This window comes from Crocodylus porosus, unplaced genomic scaffold (genome assembly GCF_001723895.1).
Source record: "Crocodylus porosus isolate Cpor-Errol unplaced genomic scaffold, CroPor_comp1, whole genome shotgun sequence".
In the NCBI taxonomy this organism is placed as follows: domain Eukaryota; kingdom Metazoa; phylum Chordata; order Crocodylia; family Crocodylidae; genus Crocodylus; species Crocodylus porosus.
Genome location: NW_017728913.1, coordinates 23,723,870 through 23,742,703, shown reverse-complemented (window position 1 = coordinate 23,742,703; position 18,834 = coordinate 23,723,870). Strand labels below are relative to the sequence as shown.

The following is an 18,834-nucleotide window of genomic DNA, read 5'->3' as shown; positions in this document are numbered from 1 at the left end:
TTACACATACAGTCTAATGAAAACAAATATTACTAACATGAACAAATATTAGCTTTGTCTGAAAAGTTAAAGTCATTAGACTAAATTGTATAGACAAGTTTTGGCTAATATCTATTTGATCTATATCAAAATCAGACCAATCAAACCAAGACTGAAACAATTAAATCAATGAGTCATAGATAACACAGTTAATTTTTGCAACTTCAAGCTAGTAAAATCTACTGGCATCATTTTTTTCCCTAAACTGCATACTGCTAAAAAATAATGAACAAAACCAACTCAGAATTTTATTAATTACAAAACAAGTCTTGGTTTTTGGGGGACTTTTACACAATCAGAAACACAAATTGCCATGTTCTGTTTTAGAAGATGAGCCCTTTACTTATTTATAGGCATTTCTATTGTGCTGATTAGCTCAGCATCTGAGCAGCTCATAAGTATTAATGAATTATTACAGCTTCCAATTTTAGAGACTAAAAACTGGAAAGAGAGAAATTAATACCCTTACGCTGAAAGCCTCCCATAAAGAAGATCTCTGTGCTACCACTGAGCCTCACCAAAAAATAGCTTTGATAGAAGCTTGGACGATCAAACTATAAAGCCCAAGGGGAAGGTTTTGTTGACATAGCTTGAATAGCGTGGCTGTCCTCAATAGTGTAAATGCAAATACACTTTGATGCCAGTATATGCTCCATTACAACATATTCAGGTTTGGCAAGCAAAATAAGAGCCAAAGAACACCGACAACTAATAATACAACCTACATGTTCAAGTTCCCAGTTCAACTCCTTGTTCCTGAGCTACAGCCCTTTCTACACTAGGGTTTTACTTACTTCTGCTTGGCCAATTATTAGTTCTGCCCATGTTTTCCATTTTGGACATTTGTCTCTCTCTTCAAACGTGTTCTCATCCGATCTCCAACAACACTGCTCATGGTTATACCACAAGTCGTTAAGGCAAATGCCTTCCTTTAAGTCAGTCATCCAATCAGCAGCAATATCTATTAACCCAGCCAATGCCCCTGTTGTACAAACAGTTGTGTTAGATTTCTGAAATTAAAAAAAAGTCAAGAAAAACTGACATCTGTTGATATAACAGACATAAAACAGCAGTTAATTGATATATAAAAACAAACCTAAAGGAAAAGGCACAAGTAAAGAGGATATTTCAAATATTTTCTGTAAAATACTATCTGAGTCCCTCCATGGAAATCAGTTTGCAAGGGGCTAAACTGATCTAGGTCTTTTCATTAAAATTCTGTATCAGATAAATTACAGAATTTCTTAGTTAAATCAGCTATAATAATTTAAGATACCGTTTTTCAACAGTCCGAAAAAGTAAATACATAAAAAGACATAGAGGATATAGCTGACATGTAAATGTAGCTCAAATGATTCACTGAAATTATTAGTGTATTTTCTTACATACCACAAACACCCAAGTAAGGCACACACCTTGTTTTTGGGAAGGCAGAATGGAGAAAAACATTTTTTCCCCCAGATTTATGGCCACACTGAGTAAGGGCAGAGCCTAATCTTCAGTTTACTCACCCTCCCTTTTCCTACCAGGCAAAAGCTACAGCTTTAACCCTTTCACAGCTGAACTGTCAACAGCTCGACAGCTCAGGCAAAAGCTGAAACTTCAGCTGCTCCCGAAGACTGGATTCCATGGGCAGACTAAGCATTTTGAAAAGAGATAAAAATAAGAAGTCTGTGAAATAAGAAGATTGTGAAGTAGGAGAGTGATCAGGAGTAGCTAAACTGTAAACTCTTTAGCACAACTGTGGAAGAAAGGATGGCTTGGTTAGTGGAACACGAAACCATTAAAAAAGGAGAGTTGGGTGTTAATACCTGTTGACAGAAGTTCAATTAGCAGGAAATCACATAAATGTTAATGTAAATAAGCCAGGAAGTGAACTGATCCCATCAGATGCTTGAACAGAAATACTACAACTGCTATTGTGGGCCACAAAGATCAGCTTCCCTACTTAAGAAAAAAAACAATTTTGGAAGGCTAAGTTTTGCGGGAAAGGTGTGTGTGATATGCAGGAATCTGGGTTTTCTGTTTCCCATGAAAAAATGGGGAAAAATATGAGAATTTTCCCTTTTAACCAAAAAAAACCTTGGATTTCTCATTAATGAATAAACATGCAGATTTTCCACTTTTGCAAAGAGCTCTCTGCAGGTTGGCAGAGTTCCAGCCTGCAAGTGGCTGGGGGAGTGGGAGGAGGGCAGATAGGCAAGGGGTGCCATGTGCATATGCACATGCACTCACACTTGGAGAGCAGCTCCTGCAGGTAAATCTGGTGGGGGTGGGGACTGAGGCCCCCATAGGAAGGGAGGGCCTTGGGCAGGGCTGAGGCTCAGGCTGGGGCTGCTGCCCAGCTGGGGGGTGCATGGGGCTTGGGCCCCAGGGCTAGAATGTGCTGCAGAGCCCAAGCAGGGAGCATGACAGGGCCACAGGTGGCGGAGCTGTCTCCCAGCTGCCGTGCCCACTCCTGGGCCCCCCAGATCTGTGGGTGGGCTGGGTGCAAGCTGCCATGCCATGGGCTCAGGCTCCCTGCCCTGCTGCCCTTCCCCGGGTCCTCTTTTTTTGTTTTGCGATTTTTAAACAGAAAACCAAGATCCCTGTGATTTGTCAGCAAATACTGTATATTCAACATAAAAGATCAATCATAAAATTTAATAGCATAATTCATTCTCACACTACCAAAAATATTAGTGAAGCACAAATGATACATCAGATGAATTTCAAACATGCTGCCTGAGATAACCCACACACATGAGCTGATCTTGTGATGCTCTGAGTCTCCAGAATTCACACTGAAGTTAATGATGCTCAGCACTTCTCAAGCTCAGCTCCTTAAAGACTGATTTCTGTCATGTGAAGGTAGGTCAAAAATTGCAGTCAAGACAAATTTTTGATAAGCTATTATTACCTAACTTAAGGAAACAGGTTAGAAAGGGAGACTAAATGGCAGTTTTACAAAAGCATGGTTTTCCTGTTACCAGTTTAGTAGGAAATTGCTCATGTTCACACCAGTTTATGGTTTAAAACAGTTTTCCATAGTAACCTAAGAGTGGCACAGGCCTTCTAGGTCACTAAGTCTGGTCCCCTGCACTTGGGCAAACCCAAGGAGAGTGATACAAAACAGATTTTTATTAGTCATTAATAGCAACAAAACTGATTACAAACACTTTCAATAAAGTGATTTATTGAATGCATCTCCACAGACAAACAATGGACTTATGTTGGTAAAGCTGCTAGGAGAATAATAGTAGTAGTGTTGGAGTGATTGTTGTTGTAGCTGTGATGGTCCAGGAATTATGCAAGAGGTAAGGAATTTTTAGGTTCATATCTTTTATTGAACTAAGAGCAGCTAGTAACATTTGCTGGCTTTCCCTGGGAATTCCTGGGTCCAATGAAGTCAACAGCACTGTTCCCAATGACCTGATTATTCAGTAGGCCCAGATTTCACTCAATACAAGTAATCAAAGTCTATCAACATAAACATCAATAAATGTGGTTGGAATAAAGAAGACTCTATACATTCCTAGCAGGAGAGGGAAATCCACAGCAGAAGAATCATTCTTACAATCAATAACGACGCTCTTCCTCATCATCTCAGATGGAAAGAGCTATAAACGAATTAATTAGGAGAATGACTCCAGGCCTGAAAGTTATTGTGCCAGGCCAAAATTCAACTATGTTTGTAGTTTGTTCAGTGTGAGGAGGTTTACTTACCAGCTAAGGCTCTCATTGATTTCAGTGGGGCAAGGAGGTCACCTATTTCATGGATAGAAACAGTCTCTAATCTCCAAACTCTGGAATCTTTTTCAAGAACTACATTAGTTACTTGACTGCTCCTTCCTACTTCAAATGAGATTATGCTTTTATCTTGATCCTGTTCTGGTATTATACATAAACATCTCACCATTCATACATTTATAATACTGGGCAGATACAAGAACAAAACAATACATGTTTTACTATAAGGACAAAAACCCACACACTGTAGAAAGTTTGAAAGATCAGAAAAAATTAGAAAAAAGAAGTAGTTGTGCACTATTATAAGCAGTAGAAGAGATCCTTTGATTTGTCTTTACCTGATGCCAAACCAGTTAGTGTAACTACTAGCCATCCTGACCAAGCATCACATAAACTTTTTGTCATCTCCCAGGCCGATTCTTTCTTCTTGCTGTTAATCTGCAAATAGAAATGTATCATCTTGTGTTATGAACTGGACCATTAGTACCTTTCAGATATGATTTACAGACTTGTGATGAAAGCAGCTCACAGATATCCTCATCCTTAAACTAAGAAGCACTTTCCCTCTATAATTATTTACATACACATATTTGATCAATCTGGTAATTCAAGTATAAGATACTAAAAGCAGGAACAGAAGAATCTGTATAAGTCAAAGGACAACAGAGGATAAACTTTAGACAAAATGTACAATGTACATGATAGTCCATTTTATTAGAATAAATTATTGTAAAATGAAAGTGAATTTATAATATGTTAAACCTGAAATAAGTTACCAGAAAATTATTTTTAGAAACAAGGAATAAATATGGATTAACAGAGCCTGGCTAGAAATAAATTATTCCACTAAATTCAAGGACATTCAATTTTTGGTGAATTTAATTGCAAGTACCCATATATTTCTTTTTGCTGCCTGATATTTTTACCTCCCACTGTTACAAATGATGCTTACAACCACTACCACTGAAAATAATCTCTCCGTTCTGGGGGCTTATTTACTTCGTATGTCTAAGTGCATTTCATGCATAGTTAATTTGATTTCAAAAGTATTTTTCCTGTTCTTCCTTTTTGGAAAATTCCTGTTCTTGTAGGATTTCTTATATTCAAAAGGAAAGAAAAGATATGTAATCAACAGAAAATCTGACACAAAAATGATATAGGGGATTTAGAAACATGGATAATCCGTAAAACTCTTTTTACACTCTCCCCCGCCCTCTTTTTTTCACAATCATTAAATTTCAAACTGGCAATGTTCTTTTAAAATGAAGTAAATATACTTTATGTTTATCGTTTATAGACATATATTACATTTTCAAAGCATCTTTTAAAAATCTCTACAGACTGGTCAGTATCCTTTTTCTTTCTTCTAAGACTAATAATTCTGGGCTACACAGACTTCTATAATGCACTCACATCTAATGTACGCTAAACAAACCATTGCTAGTTTTGAGCAATATTCGTTTCTTTCTAGGCCAAATCACTTGCAGCCATGCGGCCTGCATTTGGGCAGTTCTGGCATTCCATCCTGTGACAGTCACAAACTAAGGCTAGCCAGTATAATTGCACCGTTTCTGGGAAGCTGTATTAACTACTGCTTATGTGCCATCAAATTAGCAAAGGAAGTATTATTTAAGGGCAAAGGTGGCAAAAAGCAAGATATGAGCTCTATATAATCAGAGTGCATGTTCTCAGAACTATGGCAGACAAATCTGTGCACCTGAGAGAAGCACTGGCTAGAACAGTTACGACTGGGATTAGAGTTTTTTGAAACAATGCAGGATTTGCCAGAGCAGCTCAGATCACTCTACAAGGCCTTGTATTTTGCTGCCAACAATAGCAGATATTTGTGCTTTTGCAGAAGGCAAACAAATAACAGTGATGCAGCAAATTACATGGCATTGTACTTGGAGAAAATTTCTTGCATGAGACCTGCTGGCAACTAGTTTAGTACCAGGAAGTTTTCACTTTAGTTACCTTTCATTTTTAAACTACCTACCATTTTATGTAAGTTAAAATAGTTCAGGAAAATATAATGAGAACACAGGGGAAAAACAAAACAAAACGATAAATTGACCTCGTCAAATTGTTTTCCCTGTACAGGTAAATTTAATATGGGTATTCCAAAACCTGACAGTGATCTCCCAAACAGTTAGTATATTAGTGAGTAATGGGCCTGTAAAGCATGTAAGTCCCACTGGTTAAGAAGCTCTGCATGTGCCTTCCTGAATGAGTCCTGAAGTTTGCACATTTTCAGAAAAGACCAGTATGGAAAGAAAAAAGAACATTTCAGGATTTGGAAGTGTTTTCATAAAGGAAAGTAAGGAAAGCAATTTCTTAGGCCTGATCTGCACACAGTGTTTGCACTGGTTTATCTATTTCAGTTGAGCATGTAATTTTATTACCTAAACAGGTAAACCAGTACTACAACCTAGTATTGATGCAATTACACCAGTATAAAAATGCCTTATTCCCGTATAGAAACAATTATGTCAGTGTAAACTCTTTAATATATACAAGTGCATCTACACTGAGGGTAGCTTTAAACATACCAATACAATAAAAAGGGACACAACTTTTCTGAGTACACAAAGCCTTATTTGCACTTTCAGAAAAATATACTACCTTATTAACGGAGACCCCAAACTTGCAGTGCATGTAAGCATGGTGGTAGCTCTAATAATGTGAGTAGTGCTACTGAGGCTAATGTGACTATTTTAGATCTATGCCCATATTTAAAAGTTGTGACTCGATCAGACCCTAGTGCAATACACAACAAAAAATAACTTCCAATGATTGTTACTGATCTCACGCACCCGTCTGTGCCTTTCTCTGTCTTTGCACTTCTCCCGCACCCAGTCAATAGTATGGAAGTCATCATATGTTCCAACACCAGGTATAGGTTCATCCAAGAGGTCCAATAAATGCGTTGAACTGTTAATGCTTCCTCCATTTGTCATTGTATAATGAGTTCCTGGGGCAGATAAAGGAGAAGAAATAATTAAACTCTGTAACAGGAAATAAATGTCTGCAAAATCCTCTTTACAATTCTCAACATAAAATTATGGCAGGTGTGCTTTCCATGTGGATAATTTATTTAGATACAGGTTTTTATGGAGCTTTTTGTCTTAGGTTTTTAATCACCACCATTTTCCAGCCATTTCTTTTTCACTTCTGATCAAACCTGTTTGCATAAAAGATTAAAGAAACCAAGAATGATCAATACCTTGAATAAGACTTTGGATAGTTTGTAATTATTATTCCTTTGTGCTGCAGCAACATGCAAAGCCTGTAAGCAGATAATCATTCCTTACCATGCTAGTGGTCACAAAGTCTAAGCCTATTCCTGAACCTGAAGTATTATATTTGGCCTTAATCACAAGGTAACACATTTGTTATTTTAAATGTGCATGTTGTGCATTACCATTACCTTAAGCAGGTAAAAATTATGAACAGATGTTTGGAAAGTCTCCTCACCACCTACCATCGAGTATTTTCTTGTCCAAAAGACTTTATTTAGTTTTGTTGACATAACTGCTATTGTTTTGTTCCTGGTGTTCAACTGCAAGCTGAATTTCAGTACTGTTGACTTAATATTTCCATTAGTTAAATATTTAGCAACAAAGTCTGCAAGTCACTCTGTTACTCATGGACTCTAGAAAGAGCAGCTCTCACTTCCAATCAAACACTATCTTAAGGGTTAATACACATAAAGGAATATTACAGGAAACTGGTTGTAAAAAGACAAGCATTGATGGGGTCAGGCATGTTATCTAAAATTCTTTTGTTCTGTGAAATTTAATCATAAAAATCATTAAAGCAGGGGGTTACCCAGTTGCCAAAAGGCAGCCTATGGCCTTGAAACAAGTCCTCCAAGTATAAGTCCCCCAAGCAAGTTGCCCTTTCACCTCCCAAGTCATATGGAGTTTGGGAGTCTTCCTTCACTCCCCTTTGTAGCTGACTTAGCAGCACTGGCAGACCCCTGACATAGTTGTTTCCAGTTAAGAGTGTAAAGAGTAAAAATGAGAGTATGCAGAACAACCTCCTGTTTAAATAATAAATATTTTTAAAAAGTTTCCATATTTCATAAATATAGTAACTTATTATTTGATAAGTTTCTGTGATGAAATACTTTATAAAAGGTTTCTAGCCTTAGCTATAAACCTCTTCCAAACACTAGTCCTAAATATAACTTGCCCGTTGTATCCCCTACAAATTATTCTTTTACCATATGTGAAGATCAGTCACAAAGAGACCGCTTTTTATAAAGGAAGTATACACACTACGATTAAAGAGTGTAAATTGGTATCTTGCATAGACCAGAAGTGTCAAACTCACCCTTTCTTATGGGATGCATCTGGACATGGAGGTGGGGAGAGCAGCAGTGGCAGCAACAGAGGTTAATGTAGCCGTCTCTTGCCCCCTGCCACCAACTCACATCCCCAAGGGGGTTCTGTGCCCTGGATCCCACTGCCAGTTCTCCGCTGCCTGCTCACTCCACTCTTGAATTCCCATCCCCTCCGAGAACTCCACAGGTCAGACAACACAGCTTTGCAAGCTCGATCCAGCTGGATTTGATACTTCTAGGCTGGACAATGGTACATAACCCTGATCTCACTTAGGCCTCCTCTACACATTGCACAATTACCTTCAGACCAGCTACACATACAAAGTAGCCATCACATTATAAAAAGCTCCAACCAGCTATGAAGTTAGACCTCTACATACCTTTACCTGCATGTGTAGAGGAGGCCTTATTAAAGAAGTAGTCACTTTGATACCAAGCCAAACATTTCTATGCCCAAAAAGAAATATTTACCACACTGACATCTGGAGTGTCAGACACCTGTATGCTTTTTACATCGCAGACCCAGTTCCACACTGTTGACAACAGAAGGGCTTTACATGTTTAAGAAGGTCTTTAAAAAGAGAGGAGTTGCAAGCTTAATTTGTGGCAGTACTTTTCCAAATCAGTAGTGGCCAAACTTTTTGGCAGGTGTGCCACAAATCAGCCGTACACCTTCCCTTAGTGCCACTGATCCCTTCCCCTTGCCCAATCTGCTACTCCACTGTTTTTTGCCTATCTGTCACTGTGCTGTTTGTCTGCTTCTGCATGCTATACACAGAGGCTGCCTGTGCCACTCGTGGCTACCTTTGTTCTAAATACCCATAAAAAGCCCCATCACACCATGACTGTTGTTTTGCAGATTCTCCCAAGGGCTCCAGATCAGCACCACAATTAACAGTTCTCCCACAAGCATGGAAAGCCAATTTGCACTCAAAGTGCTCATCTTACTAAAGTAGGTTCTCTCTTTCAGCGCAGCCCAAGTGTCAAAGTTTGGTGTGTTGGAATGGGTGCACTGAAAGGCCTAGACAGAAAGGAAACAGTTATCACCAGTATCCCAACATCAGCCAATCCACTAGTCAAGATATCTCAGATCAGCCAGAAACAATGTAGTCTGGAGATTTAAAGATATTAAAGTCCACTAGCAACTGGAAGAGAAGTCTACTTTCCCCTGAGTTTCTATGTAATATACATTAACATTAAATATACCACAGGCATTGAGCATATATAGAGGAAGACAAAATCTCTGCCCCCAAAACCATGCAATCTATAATGTTACAGGCAAAATAAATTTTATTCATCCACCTAAAAAAGGAGAAAGCTTGTGTTTTACAATGAACAATTACACTAGATGGAAATTTGACAAAGCAAACTTTAAGAAGCACAAGGTTATAGTGGATTATAGTAGTATAGTGAGCAAAATGCTAGCTTGCATCCATAGACGCTTCTCAAGCAAATCCCGGGACGTCATTCTCCTGTTGTACTTGGCCTTGGTGAGGCCGCAGCTGGAGTACTGCATCCAGTTTTGGGCTCCACCATTCAAAAAGGATGTGGAAAAGCTTGAGAGGGTGCAGAGGAAAGCCACACACATGATCAGAGGTCAGGAAAACAGACCTTATGATGAGAGGCTGAGAGCCATGGGACTCTCGAGCCTGGAAAAGCTCAGGCTCAGGGGCGATCTGATGGCCACCTATAAGTTTATCAGGGGTGCTCATCAGGATCTGGGGGAACGCCTGTTCATCAGAGCGCCCCAAAGGATGACAAGATCAAAGAGTCACAAACTCCACTGTGACCGATTCAGGCTGGACATAAGAAAGAACTTCTTCACTGTCTGAGCCCCCAAGGTTTGGAATAGACTGCTGCCAGAGGCGGTTCAAGCACCCATTTTAAACGCCTTTAAGACACATTTGGATGCTTATCTTGCTGGGATCCTATGATCCCTGATGACTTTCCTGCCCCTGGGGCAGGGGGTTGGACTTGATCCTCCAGGGTCCCTTCCAGCCCAAATGCCTATGAAATCTATGAAATTAGTATCACACAATTGGTTGCATACTAAAAAGAAAGACAGAGATAACTGCAAACTGGTTTACCAACAAGGTTTATACAGGAAACCGTTGCTATTCATGGGTTCAGCATTCACTGTTTCAAATATTTGCAAACACCGAACCTGCATCTTAAATACACTTAGAGGAGTTCCTTGCTTGCCGCCGCCGGGCTCCCGCCAAACCTGGAGGCGAGGGAAACAGAACAGCCCTGCCAGGCCCAGCCAGTACACAACTTCTGATGCGGTTGCAACCAGCTGGGTGTTGGTCTGCTTCCCTCACCTTCCAGTGACAGTGCAAGCCTGGCTGGCTGTAGCCATGCTGGGAACAACCCCACCAGAAACTGTGCAGTGGCTGGGGCCCTGGCTGGGGCTGGGGCCGGGGCCGGGGCCAGCAGGTGTGGGTGCGAGCACAACACTGGCTGCCCTGGGCGGGACAAGTGGAGTGCTGCAGGGACAGCCACTGACCAGGCAAGCTCAGCTGCATGCGTCCCCCACCTCCCCGCACCCCTGGCTGGCTTCCAGGCAGGGCCTTCCCACACAGCCACTCCACACACTCCCATACACCTCCTGCATCCCCTGCTCCACACAGGGTAGGGCATGCAGGAAGCAGATCACATCTGTCCCACTTCCGAACACTGCTCCCCACCAACCCAAAGCCTCACAGGGAGTTTTTGTGAGTTGTTGGAGACAGGGGGCATGGGAAGGGAACCAGGCCTGCAAGAGCTCATCAAAACTCCCTATGTGGCCCTTGGGCCCAAATAATTGCCCACCCCTGGGCTATACGCTGCCCCTGCCCAGTCCTGTGTGCCAGGATCAGGCCCTGGGGCCTAGCACTGTTCCCACCTAGCCCCACGTACCAGGATTGGGCCCCACATGCCCCCTGCTCAGCTCTGAATGCCACAATTGGGTCTTTTGGTCTGGTACCAGCCCCCTGCCCCATGTGCTGGGATTGGCCCCTGCATACCTCATGTAGCACACAGATGCTTGGGCTGGGGCTCCTTATAGCTTCAGAAATTTGGCAGCTGGAGAATGGTTCCAATGCTCTTCTGCCACTAAATTTTCATACTTGTGAGGAGCCCCACGGGCCTGATGACACAGTACTGGCGGCAAGATCTGGCCCACGGGCTGAGGTTGAATACCCCTTTTCTTATAGTTTCATAGTAGGTAGGGTCGGAAGGGACCTGAGCAAATCAAGTCCTACCCCCTGCCGTGGGTAGGAAAGGATCCTGGGGTCAAACAACCCTGGCAGTGTCTATCTAGCCTCCTTCTGAAGACCCTCAGGGCAGGAGTGAGCACCACTTCTCTTCGAAGTTGGTTCCAGATCCTAGCTGCCTTGACTGTGAAGCAGTGCCTCCTGATATCTAACCTGAATCTACTCTCTGTCAACTTATGGCCGTTGTTCCTTGTTACCCCCGGTAGTGCTCGGGGGAACAGGGACTCTCCCATTACCTGCTGGTCTCCCTTGGCCAGTTTATAGATAGCCACCAGATCCCCTCTGAGCCTTCTCTTGTGGAGGCTGAACAGGTTCAGGTCCTGTAGCCTCTCCTCATAGGGCCTGCCCTGCTGCCCCCTGATCAAGCGAGTGGCCCTCCTCTGGACCCTCTCCATATTGTTCACATCCCTCCTGAAGTGTGACGCCCAGAACTGGACGCAGTACTCCAACTACGGCCTGACCAGTGCTACACAGAGGGGGAGGATCACCTCTTTGGACCTGCTCGAGATGCATAGTTGGATGCATGACAAGGTGCGGTTAGCCTTCCTGACTGCATCCCCACATTGGTGGCCCATGCTCATCTTGGAGTCTATAATGACTCCAAGATCCTTTTCTGCCTCTGTGCTGATGAGAAGGGAGTTCCTCAGTCTGTAGATATGGTTCTTTCTCCCCAGATGCATCACCTTGCACTTGTCTGTGTTGAATCCCATCTTATTCTCATCCACCCACCCCTGTAACCTGTCCAGATCCAATTGCAGCCTGTCCCTCCCTTCTAGAGTGTCCACTTCTCCCCACATCTTAGTGTCATCTGCGAATTTGAACAAGGTGCTTTTCACTCTCTCGTCCAAGTCACCCATGAAGATGTTGAACAGTGTGGGCCCGAGGACCGAGCCCTGGGAGACCCCACTGTCGAAAATGACCCGTCCACCACCACTCTCTGGGTGTGGCCCTTCAGCCAATTGACAACCCATCTGACTGTGTAGGCATCGACACCACAGACGCCTAATTTTTTAACGAGAATGGGATGAGAGACCGTGTCAAAGGCCTTCCTAAAGTCCAGAAAGACTACGTCCACTGTGACACTTGCGTCCAAGGATTTTGTGACCTGGTCATAGAAAGCCACCAGGTTGGTCTGACAGGACCTGCCTCTAACGAACCCATGTTGGTTGCCCCTAAGCATAACCTCTGCTGCTTGCCCCTCGCAGATGTGCACCTGGATAATTTTCTCAAAGAGCTTCCCCAGGACCAAGGTAAGACTAACAAGCTTATAATTTCATGGGTCCTCCTTCCTCCCTTTTTTGAAAATGGGGACCACACTGGCCCTTTTCCAGTTCTCTGGCACCTTGCCAGAGCACCACGAGTGGTCGTAAAGCCGTGCAAGGGGTCCCACAATGACCTCTGCTAATTCCCTCAGCACTCTGGGGTGGAGATTGTCAGGACCAGCTAGTTTAAATACGTCCAGTCCCTCCAGAAGTTCCCTGACTAGATCCTCCCTGACCCTTGGCCTAGGTGTGCCTCCCCTGGGGCCTGTGGGGGTTGCTAGTCCCAGTTCCATCTCCACCTTGGCCTTCCTAACAGCCCCCTACAATCCCAAGCAACAGAGGTATAGTCCTCCCTGGTTATGGCCCCTCCCTTCCATTGGGTGTACGCCTCCTTCTTAGCTTTGAGACATTCTTAGATGCTTTTGGTGAGCCATGGGGGCTTTTGAGAACTCTTGCCCCCTTTGATCCGTGTCGGGATTGCCACCCTTTGGGCTTGGAGGACTGTCTCCTTCAGGAATGACCACTGTTTTTGGACTCCCAACTCCCCACCCCTCTGGGACCTCAATGCCTCCCTGACTAGTCTCCTTAGCTCAATGAAATCCGCCCTCCTGAAGTCCAGGGCTGCTGTCTTGCTACAGGCCTTTGCCACCCTGCGCTGGATGATGAATTCTAATAGGCGATGATCGCTATTGCCCAGGTGATCAAACACCTGCAGTTCCCTCACCAGGTCATTGCTTGTGGCCAGGACCAGGTCTAACAAGGCATTTCCCCTGGTGGGACTGTGCACCTCCTGGGTTAGATGGAGGTCCTGTAACACGGCTAGGAACCTACATGAGCGGTCAGACCTGGCTGACTGCTCTTCCCAGCAAATGTCCGGATAGTTTAGGTCACCCATGATGACCACGTCCCTTAACTGCCTCCGCGAGCTGACCTGAGAATTCCTGGTCCAGCTCTTCCCCCTGGTTGGATGGTCTGTAGTAGACCTCCCACCCCGTTAAGTCCCTTTCCCCCCCAACCCCCTTGTATTCTGACCCAGAGCATTTCAGTCTGCCCCACCTCTTACCTAGTGCTGCTGGTTGAGGATGTGAATTGTTCTTTGACATAGAGAGCCACACCCCTGCCTTTTCTCCCTGTTCTTTCCCTCCTGTACAGCCTATAGCCCTCGATTTTCACCGCCCAGTCGTGCATTGGATAGTTGGATCCCACCATTCTAGGTCATGCTGAGATGGGGGAGAGGATTTTTTGGGGGGGTTTTAAGGAAAAATTTTGAAAAGCACTACCCCAGCACATGGATGTGATATACAACTGTAATGTTTAGTTTAATTCTCAGTGGCCAGGTCTACACATGCATTAAGGCGCTTTTTAAAATGCACATTAAATTTAGCACCTCCAATGTAAGGTAATAAAGAAATGTGCATTAGGCTTTCTTAATGTGCAGTAACAAATGTGCACGGTTTTTAAATGACGCTAAAAGCACAGTAGCCTATTTTTACTGCACATTAGCGTAATTACACTTTTTTGTGGAGCTTTACTGCACAGTAAAATAGGCTACTGCGCAATAAAGCACACATGTAGACATGCCCAGTCTGTATCAGCAATATAAAGGATGATAAAAAGAAGAAATACATTCCATTTTTATGAGACGGATCTCTTTCACAAGGCTCTAGAACAGGGGTTTTCAACCTTTTTGAATCATTGTACCCCTGGTGGCTGGACGCAGAGCAGCATACCCCCAGCAACCGGATGCAGAGCTGGGGGTTGGCGCGCAGTTGGACATGGAGTGGGGGAGGAGAGGGGGTGCATTACTGAATGCAGAGCGGCGGGAGCTGCTGCATGCAAGCTTCCCCCACCCCCCGTGTCCGACCGGGCAGGCAGTGCCTACGCAGCAGCACAGGATGGTGTGTGGCGGCACTCTGTCCCTGCCCACCTGTGTGTATCCCCTAAGGCCTTCTCAAGCACCCTCTTCTCAATACAACCCCTGCTCTAGGATACCATTTACAATTATATCACAGCTGGTAAAATATTGACCACTAACAACATTTCATTACAAGAAAGATGGTTCCTGAATCGGCTAAAAACACTGACTACATACACTGCTGTGGGTGAAAAAAATTTACCCCTTTCCTGCAACTTGGCTTTATTAATGTGGTCTTATGGTCTGCTCCATGAAAGGTTATCACAGTGAAGGAAGGAGATGCAGCACTTTGTCCTGGGCCAAAACAAAAGAAAAAGATGTCGTGAGCAATAACAAGACCTCTATCACGTATTGCATGATTTATGCACACAAGGATCTGGACAAGACAAACGAGACCACCACACACCACCAAAGACACCTCAGAGCAGTGGTTCTCAACCTTTTTAGATTTAAGGCACCTCTCAAAAATTGCCAGCTCTTAAGTTTTCCCTCATTTTTTGACTACAGAAAAATAACAGAGTAATTCTTCTGTTGCAAAAAACGCAACAGGTCAGGCTGTTTTTAACAGTATACATTCCTATTTGACAGTTGTCTTTTTATCATATCACTTTCATTATGTTTGGATACCTAACAATGCTAATACTGCATGGCCCCCTGCAGCAACCTTCAAAGGACCTCAAGGCAGCCCAGGGTGTCACAGCATCCTGCTTGAGAACTACTGCCCCAGAGGAACCTGATTAAAAGCTCATCAGGAAGATACTAGCCCCAGCAACCAGGATTTCTTTCACCAGAAAAACTCAAAAGCTGACTTCAAAGGAAAAGAGAGCTCCAGAAATCCATAGGGGGGTTTCCAAGCCCAGGCAGAGACCCTACTGGACAGTGTGGGGAGGGGCAAGTACTATGTGTTACATTATGGTATGGCTTTACAGGAGAGGTCATTTTATTTGAGGTTCAGTCACAGACCTGCTACACTGAGCAGAAGTGAGCAAGGAGCTTCTCTCTGGCTTTCATTGTTTCCTTTCATCAACATGCTCAATATGATGTTTGTGCCAGAGAATTTAACCTACCAAACGAATACTCCTTTGAAAAATCAAAGCCTACAATTATTAGCCAATCACACCACCCCCTCCACACTCTCTTTGCAGGCTGCTTAATACTCCCTGACTCCCAGCTGTTCCCTCCCCGCCCCCACTCAAAATGGCAGCACTGCAGGGATTAAAAAGATCAAATGTGCTACACAGCCGGCATGCCTATTGTAGCAGCCAATGCAGCAAGAGAAATAGGAAACAACTTGGCTCACAGTCTGATCAGTGCTCTGAGCTGTTAGCCATCTTTACATTTTTGAAGGAAGTTACCCTAAATCGGGCCATGGAAACATTAAAAAAATGCGGAGAGATGACAAGGTATTTGTAGCTATTTTTAAACACTCCATTTATGCATCACTTGTTCAGGACAATTACTGCAAAGGTCTATGGTCTTTGCTGTGCATTTTGTGCTAGTCCGCAGGTGCTCTAAAAGAGAACTTAAAGCAAAGAACATGTTCTCTCCTGGCATGCTCATGCTGCAAGGTAAAACACCATCCTTAGGGCTGCCCACCTAGGAGAAGGCTCCCTTCCACTCTTACACCAGCTGTGGGTACACCATCAGCCAAGGGTTTGGCTGGGGGGGGGTTTTTCAAATAAGTTCCTTCTCTGCCCTTTGGAAATATGGCTCCAGTGTAAGGACATCTGGCAAAGGTGCAAATTCAATGAAGGCTATTCCCAGCAGCTCCATTCCCCAGAACCCACAAGAGTGCATAAGTTATTACTGACTCCCTGCTGTGCCCCAAAAACCAACCCTCAGCTCATTACTAAGCAATGTTTGTGGGGTTCAAAGCAAGGGAGAAGATGGAAAAAGGTTGTATCATCTTCAGACTCAGTCCAGTAGTGCAGGGAATAGAAATGCAAAACTGGGGAAAAAAGCAAATGGTTATCATTGCTGGCGCAAAAAATTAGAAACAGGACATTATCATCTATGACAATTTTCTGCCCCTCTAGTCCATGGGACACTGCCATGACCTCCACAGAGGGGAGGATTATTAGTGGCCACAGGCCTAAAAGGCTTTGGGAAAGGAGAAAAAAGGTAAGAGATGATGGAACTACTCCTATTCTGCTGTGCGTGAGTCTGCAGAAATATTAATGCAGAAATTGGGCAAGTCCTCCTCCATGCTGTTTTGGTACCTTAGGCTAGGGACAGAAATTACACATAAACCAGTGTAAGTGATTGGAAACTGGTTCAGATATGTAACACAACAGAAGCTCAGTGCAATAAACCACTTTCAAAATGTCCACAACCAGTTTAAGATAAACGTGGATGGATGTAGTATCAGACTTAACTGAGTTAGGTTAAACCAGTCTATGGAACTTTTGTCCCAGATCTCCTCCAGATTCAAGCTAAGTCATAGCCCCGCCATTTCCCTGGATGCTTTGCATCTCCTTCACAAACCTCTCTTCTCAAGGCTAGCCCTGGCCCAAGCTTTTTGTGCAGGAAGTGTGCTGTAGTGCTCCCTGACTGCTGAGGAAATGAACAAGTGAACGGACATATAAATGCAGGTGCTGGAAATGATACAGAGGCAGACAGCCCTGTTAGAGAACAGTGACACAACATTCTCTGTCATACCCACTCATATCCCCCAATCTAGCCATATTTTGCTGGTCCTTAATAATATTTCCCCAGCTAAAAAGGACAGTCTCTTTACTCACACCTTTCTCAATGCCTCAAGACATGAAGAACTATTTTAACTATCTCCTTACTCATATCTGCAGCCTTCATCAGGATAACCAAAATTCTATTGGCTTGCAATTTATTATACTTACAATTAAAAAACTTTCATAAAAGCCCTACCCAGAGTGTGCTGCAAGCCTCTGCAATACGTTTCAACGTTGCCTCAAAGCAGAAGCACAATACACCCTTGTCCCACTGTAATATTTAAGTTGAGGTAGCCTTCCTGGAAGCAAAAATCTTTCCATCTTTAAAGCCCACTTATTGGTAAGGTTCCCTCCTCCCTCTCGTATGTTGCATATCTTTGCATGTTGAAAAATGCAGCAAGCACTTAACACATAATACAGGTGCAGCCTCTGGATGTGAGGCAGCTCCATCCTCCAAATATGCACACCAGCAACTACTAAGCACAGGGTGAAGCTCTTTTCCCTTATCCAAATGTCCAGCAAGAGGCTTCATATGCCAAGGAAACAGACAGCAACAATGACAGTAGGACCATTTATTTCCCAAAGTGCTCCTGGGAGCAAAAGTTCCCATACACATTGCACAAAATTAAGTTTCTGAGGATCCTGGCATCAGCTATCCTTCTAGACCAGCTCACGCTAATACTGTTGATTCGTCAGTAGTGATAAACCACATGGTACAGCATCAAAAAGAAATACCCTTTTCTGCTGATCAAATTCAAAGGCTGGTAAAGGGGGCCAAAGAACAGGCACATAACTCTCATCAATGATTCCAAAATCCTAACCAAAGAAATCCATCATTATCTTCTTCAGCATGGCCAACTTTTAGGATTTGGGGCAGAGGGGGCAGCAGCACTTTCTTGACCACAGCACATACCTCTGTGACAATAGTTGACTGCCACCACCAACTGGTTAGCTATTTGACCAGATGCAACCAGGGGTTGCAAGCTTTGAGACAGAAACAGCACCTGTTTCTCCACTCTGAGGGGCGGCTATCCTGCAGATGTGCCACTGCTGCAACTCTCTGATGAGTTTTGCCCAAATTTCTAGGAACTGTTGTACTCTTGAAATTCTGAGACCATTGATGGACATATCATATACATATAGAACAACCCTGACCCACCTGTCAGGGCTAACTGGCCAAGCCCCAAAATGCAGCAGTCAGCATAGGGGGAGGGAAAAAATATTATCTCAGGGGGCTGAGCATGCGTGTGTGCATGCACAACCCCCCACCCAGGAGGTAAGTTTATGGAGGGGAAGGGGCAGGGGGAGGGCTGATCAAGGCCCCCATAGTGAGGGAGGGAATGAGGCAGGGACAGGGAGAGAAACTAGGGTGAACGGGGCCCCGGGGCTGGGGCAGATCATGGAATGATTGGAGTCCTGGGCAACTCATCCAGGAGTGCAGGGGGGCTCCCGCCACTCCGTGCACCCCAGGGGAGGCACAGGGATCACATGCCCCCCCAGATTTCATAGACTTTCATAGACATCAGGGCTGGAAGGGACCTCAGGAGATCATCGAGTCCAGCCCCCTGCCCAAAGGGCAGGAAGTCAGCTGGGGTTATAGGAT

At 43.8% G+C, this 18,834-nt stretch overlaps 1 protein-coding gene across 4 annotated transcripts in view; it reads right to left on the bottom strand.

Moving 5' to 3' along the window:
• Nucleotides 1-18,834, bottom strand: part of CLCN3 (chloride voltage-gated channel 3) — a 139,235-nt gene that overhangs the window by 21,191 nt on the left and 99,210 nt on the right. For all 4 annotated transcript variants that reach the window (XM_019534606.1, XM_019534608.1, XM_019534607.1 and 1 more), the window contains 3 exons: nucleotides 6,582-6,739; nucleotides 4,107-4,206; nucleotides 834-1,021 (listed from right to left, as the gene is read on the bottom strand). In XM_019534606.1, the coding sequence (XP_019390151.1) occupies nucleotides 834-1,021; nucleotides 4,107-4,206; nucleotides 6,582-6,739 (446 nt within the window). The remainder of the gene's footprint in view (nucleotides 1-833; nucleotides 1,022-4,106; nucleotides 4,207-6,581; nucleotides 6,740-18,834) is intronic.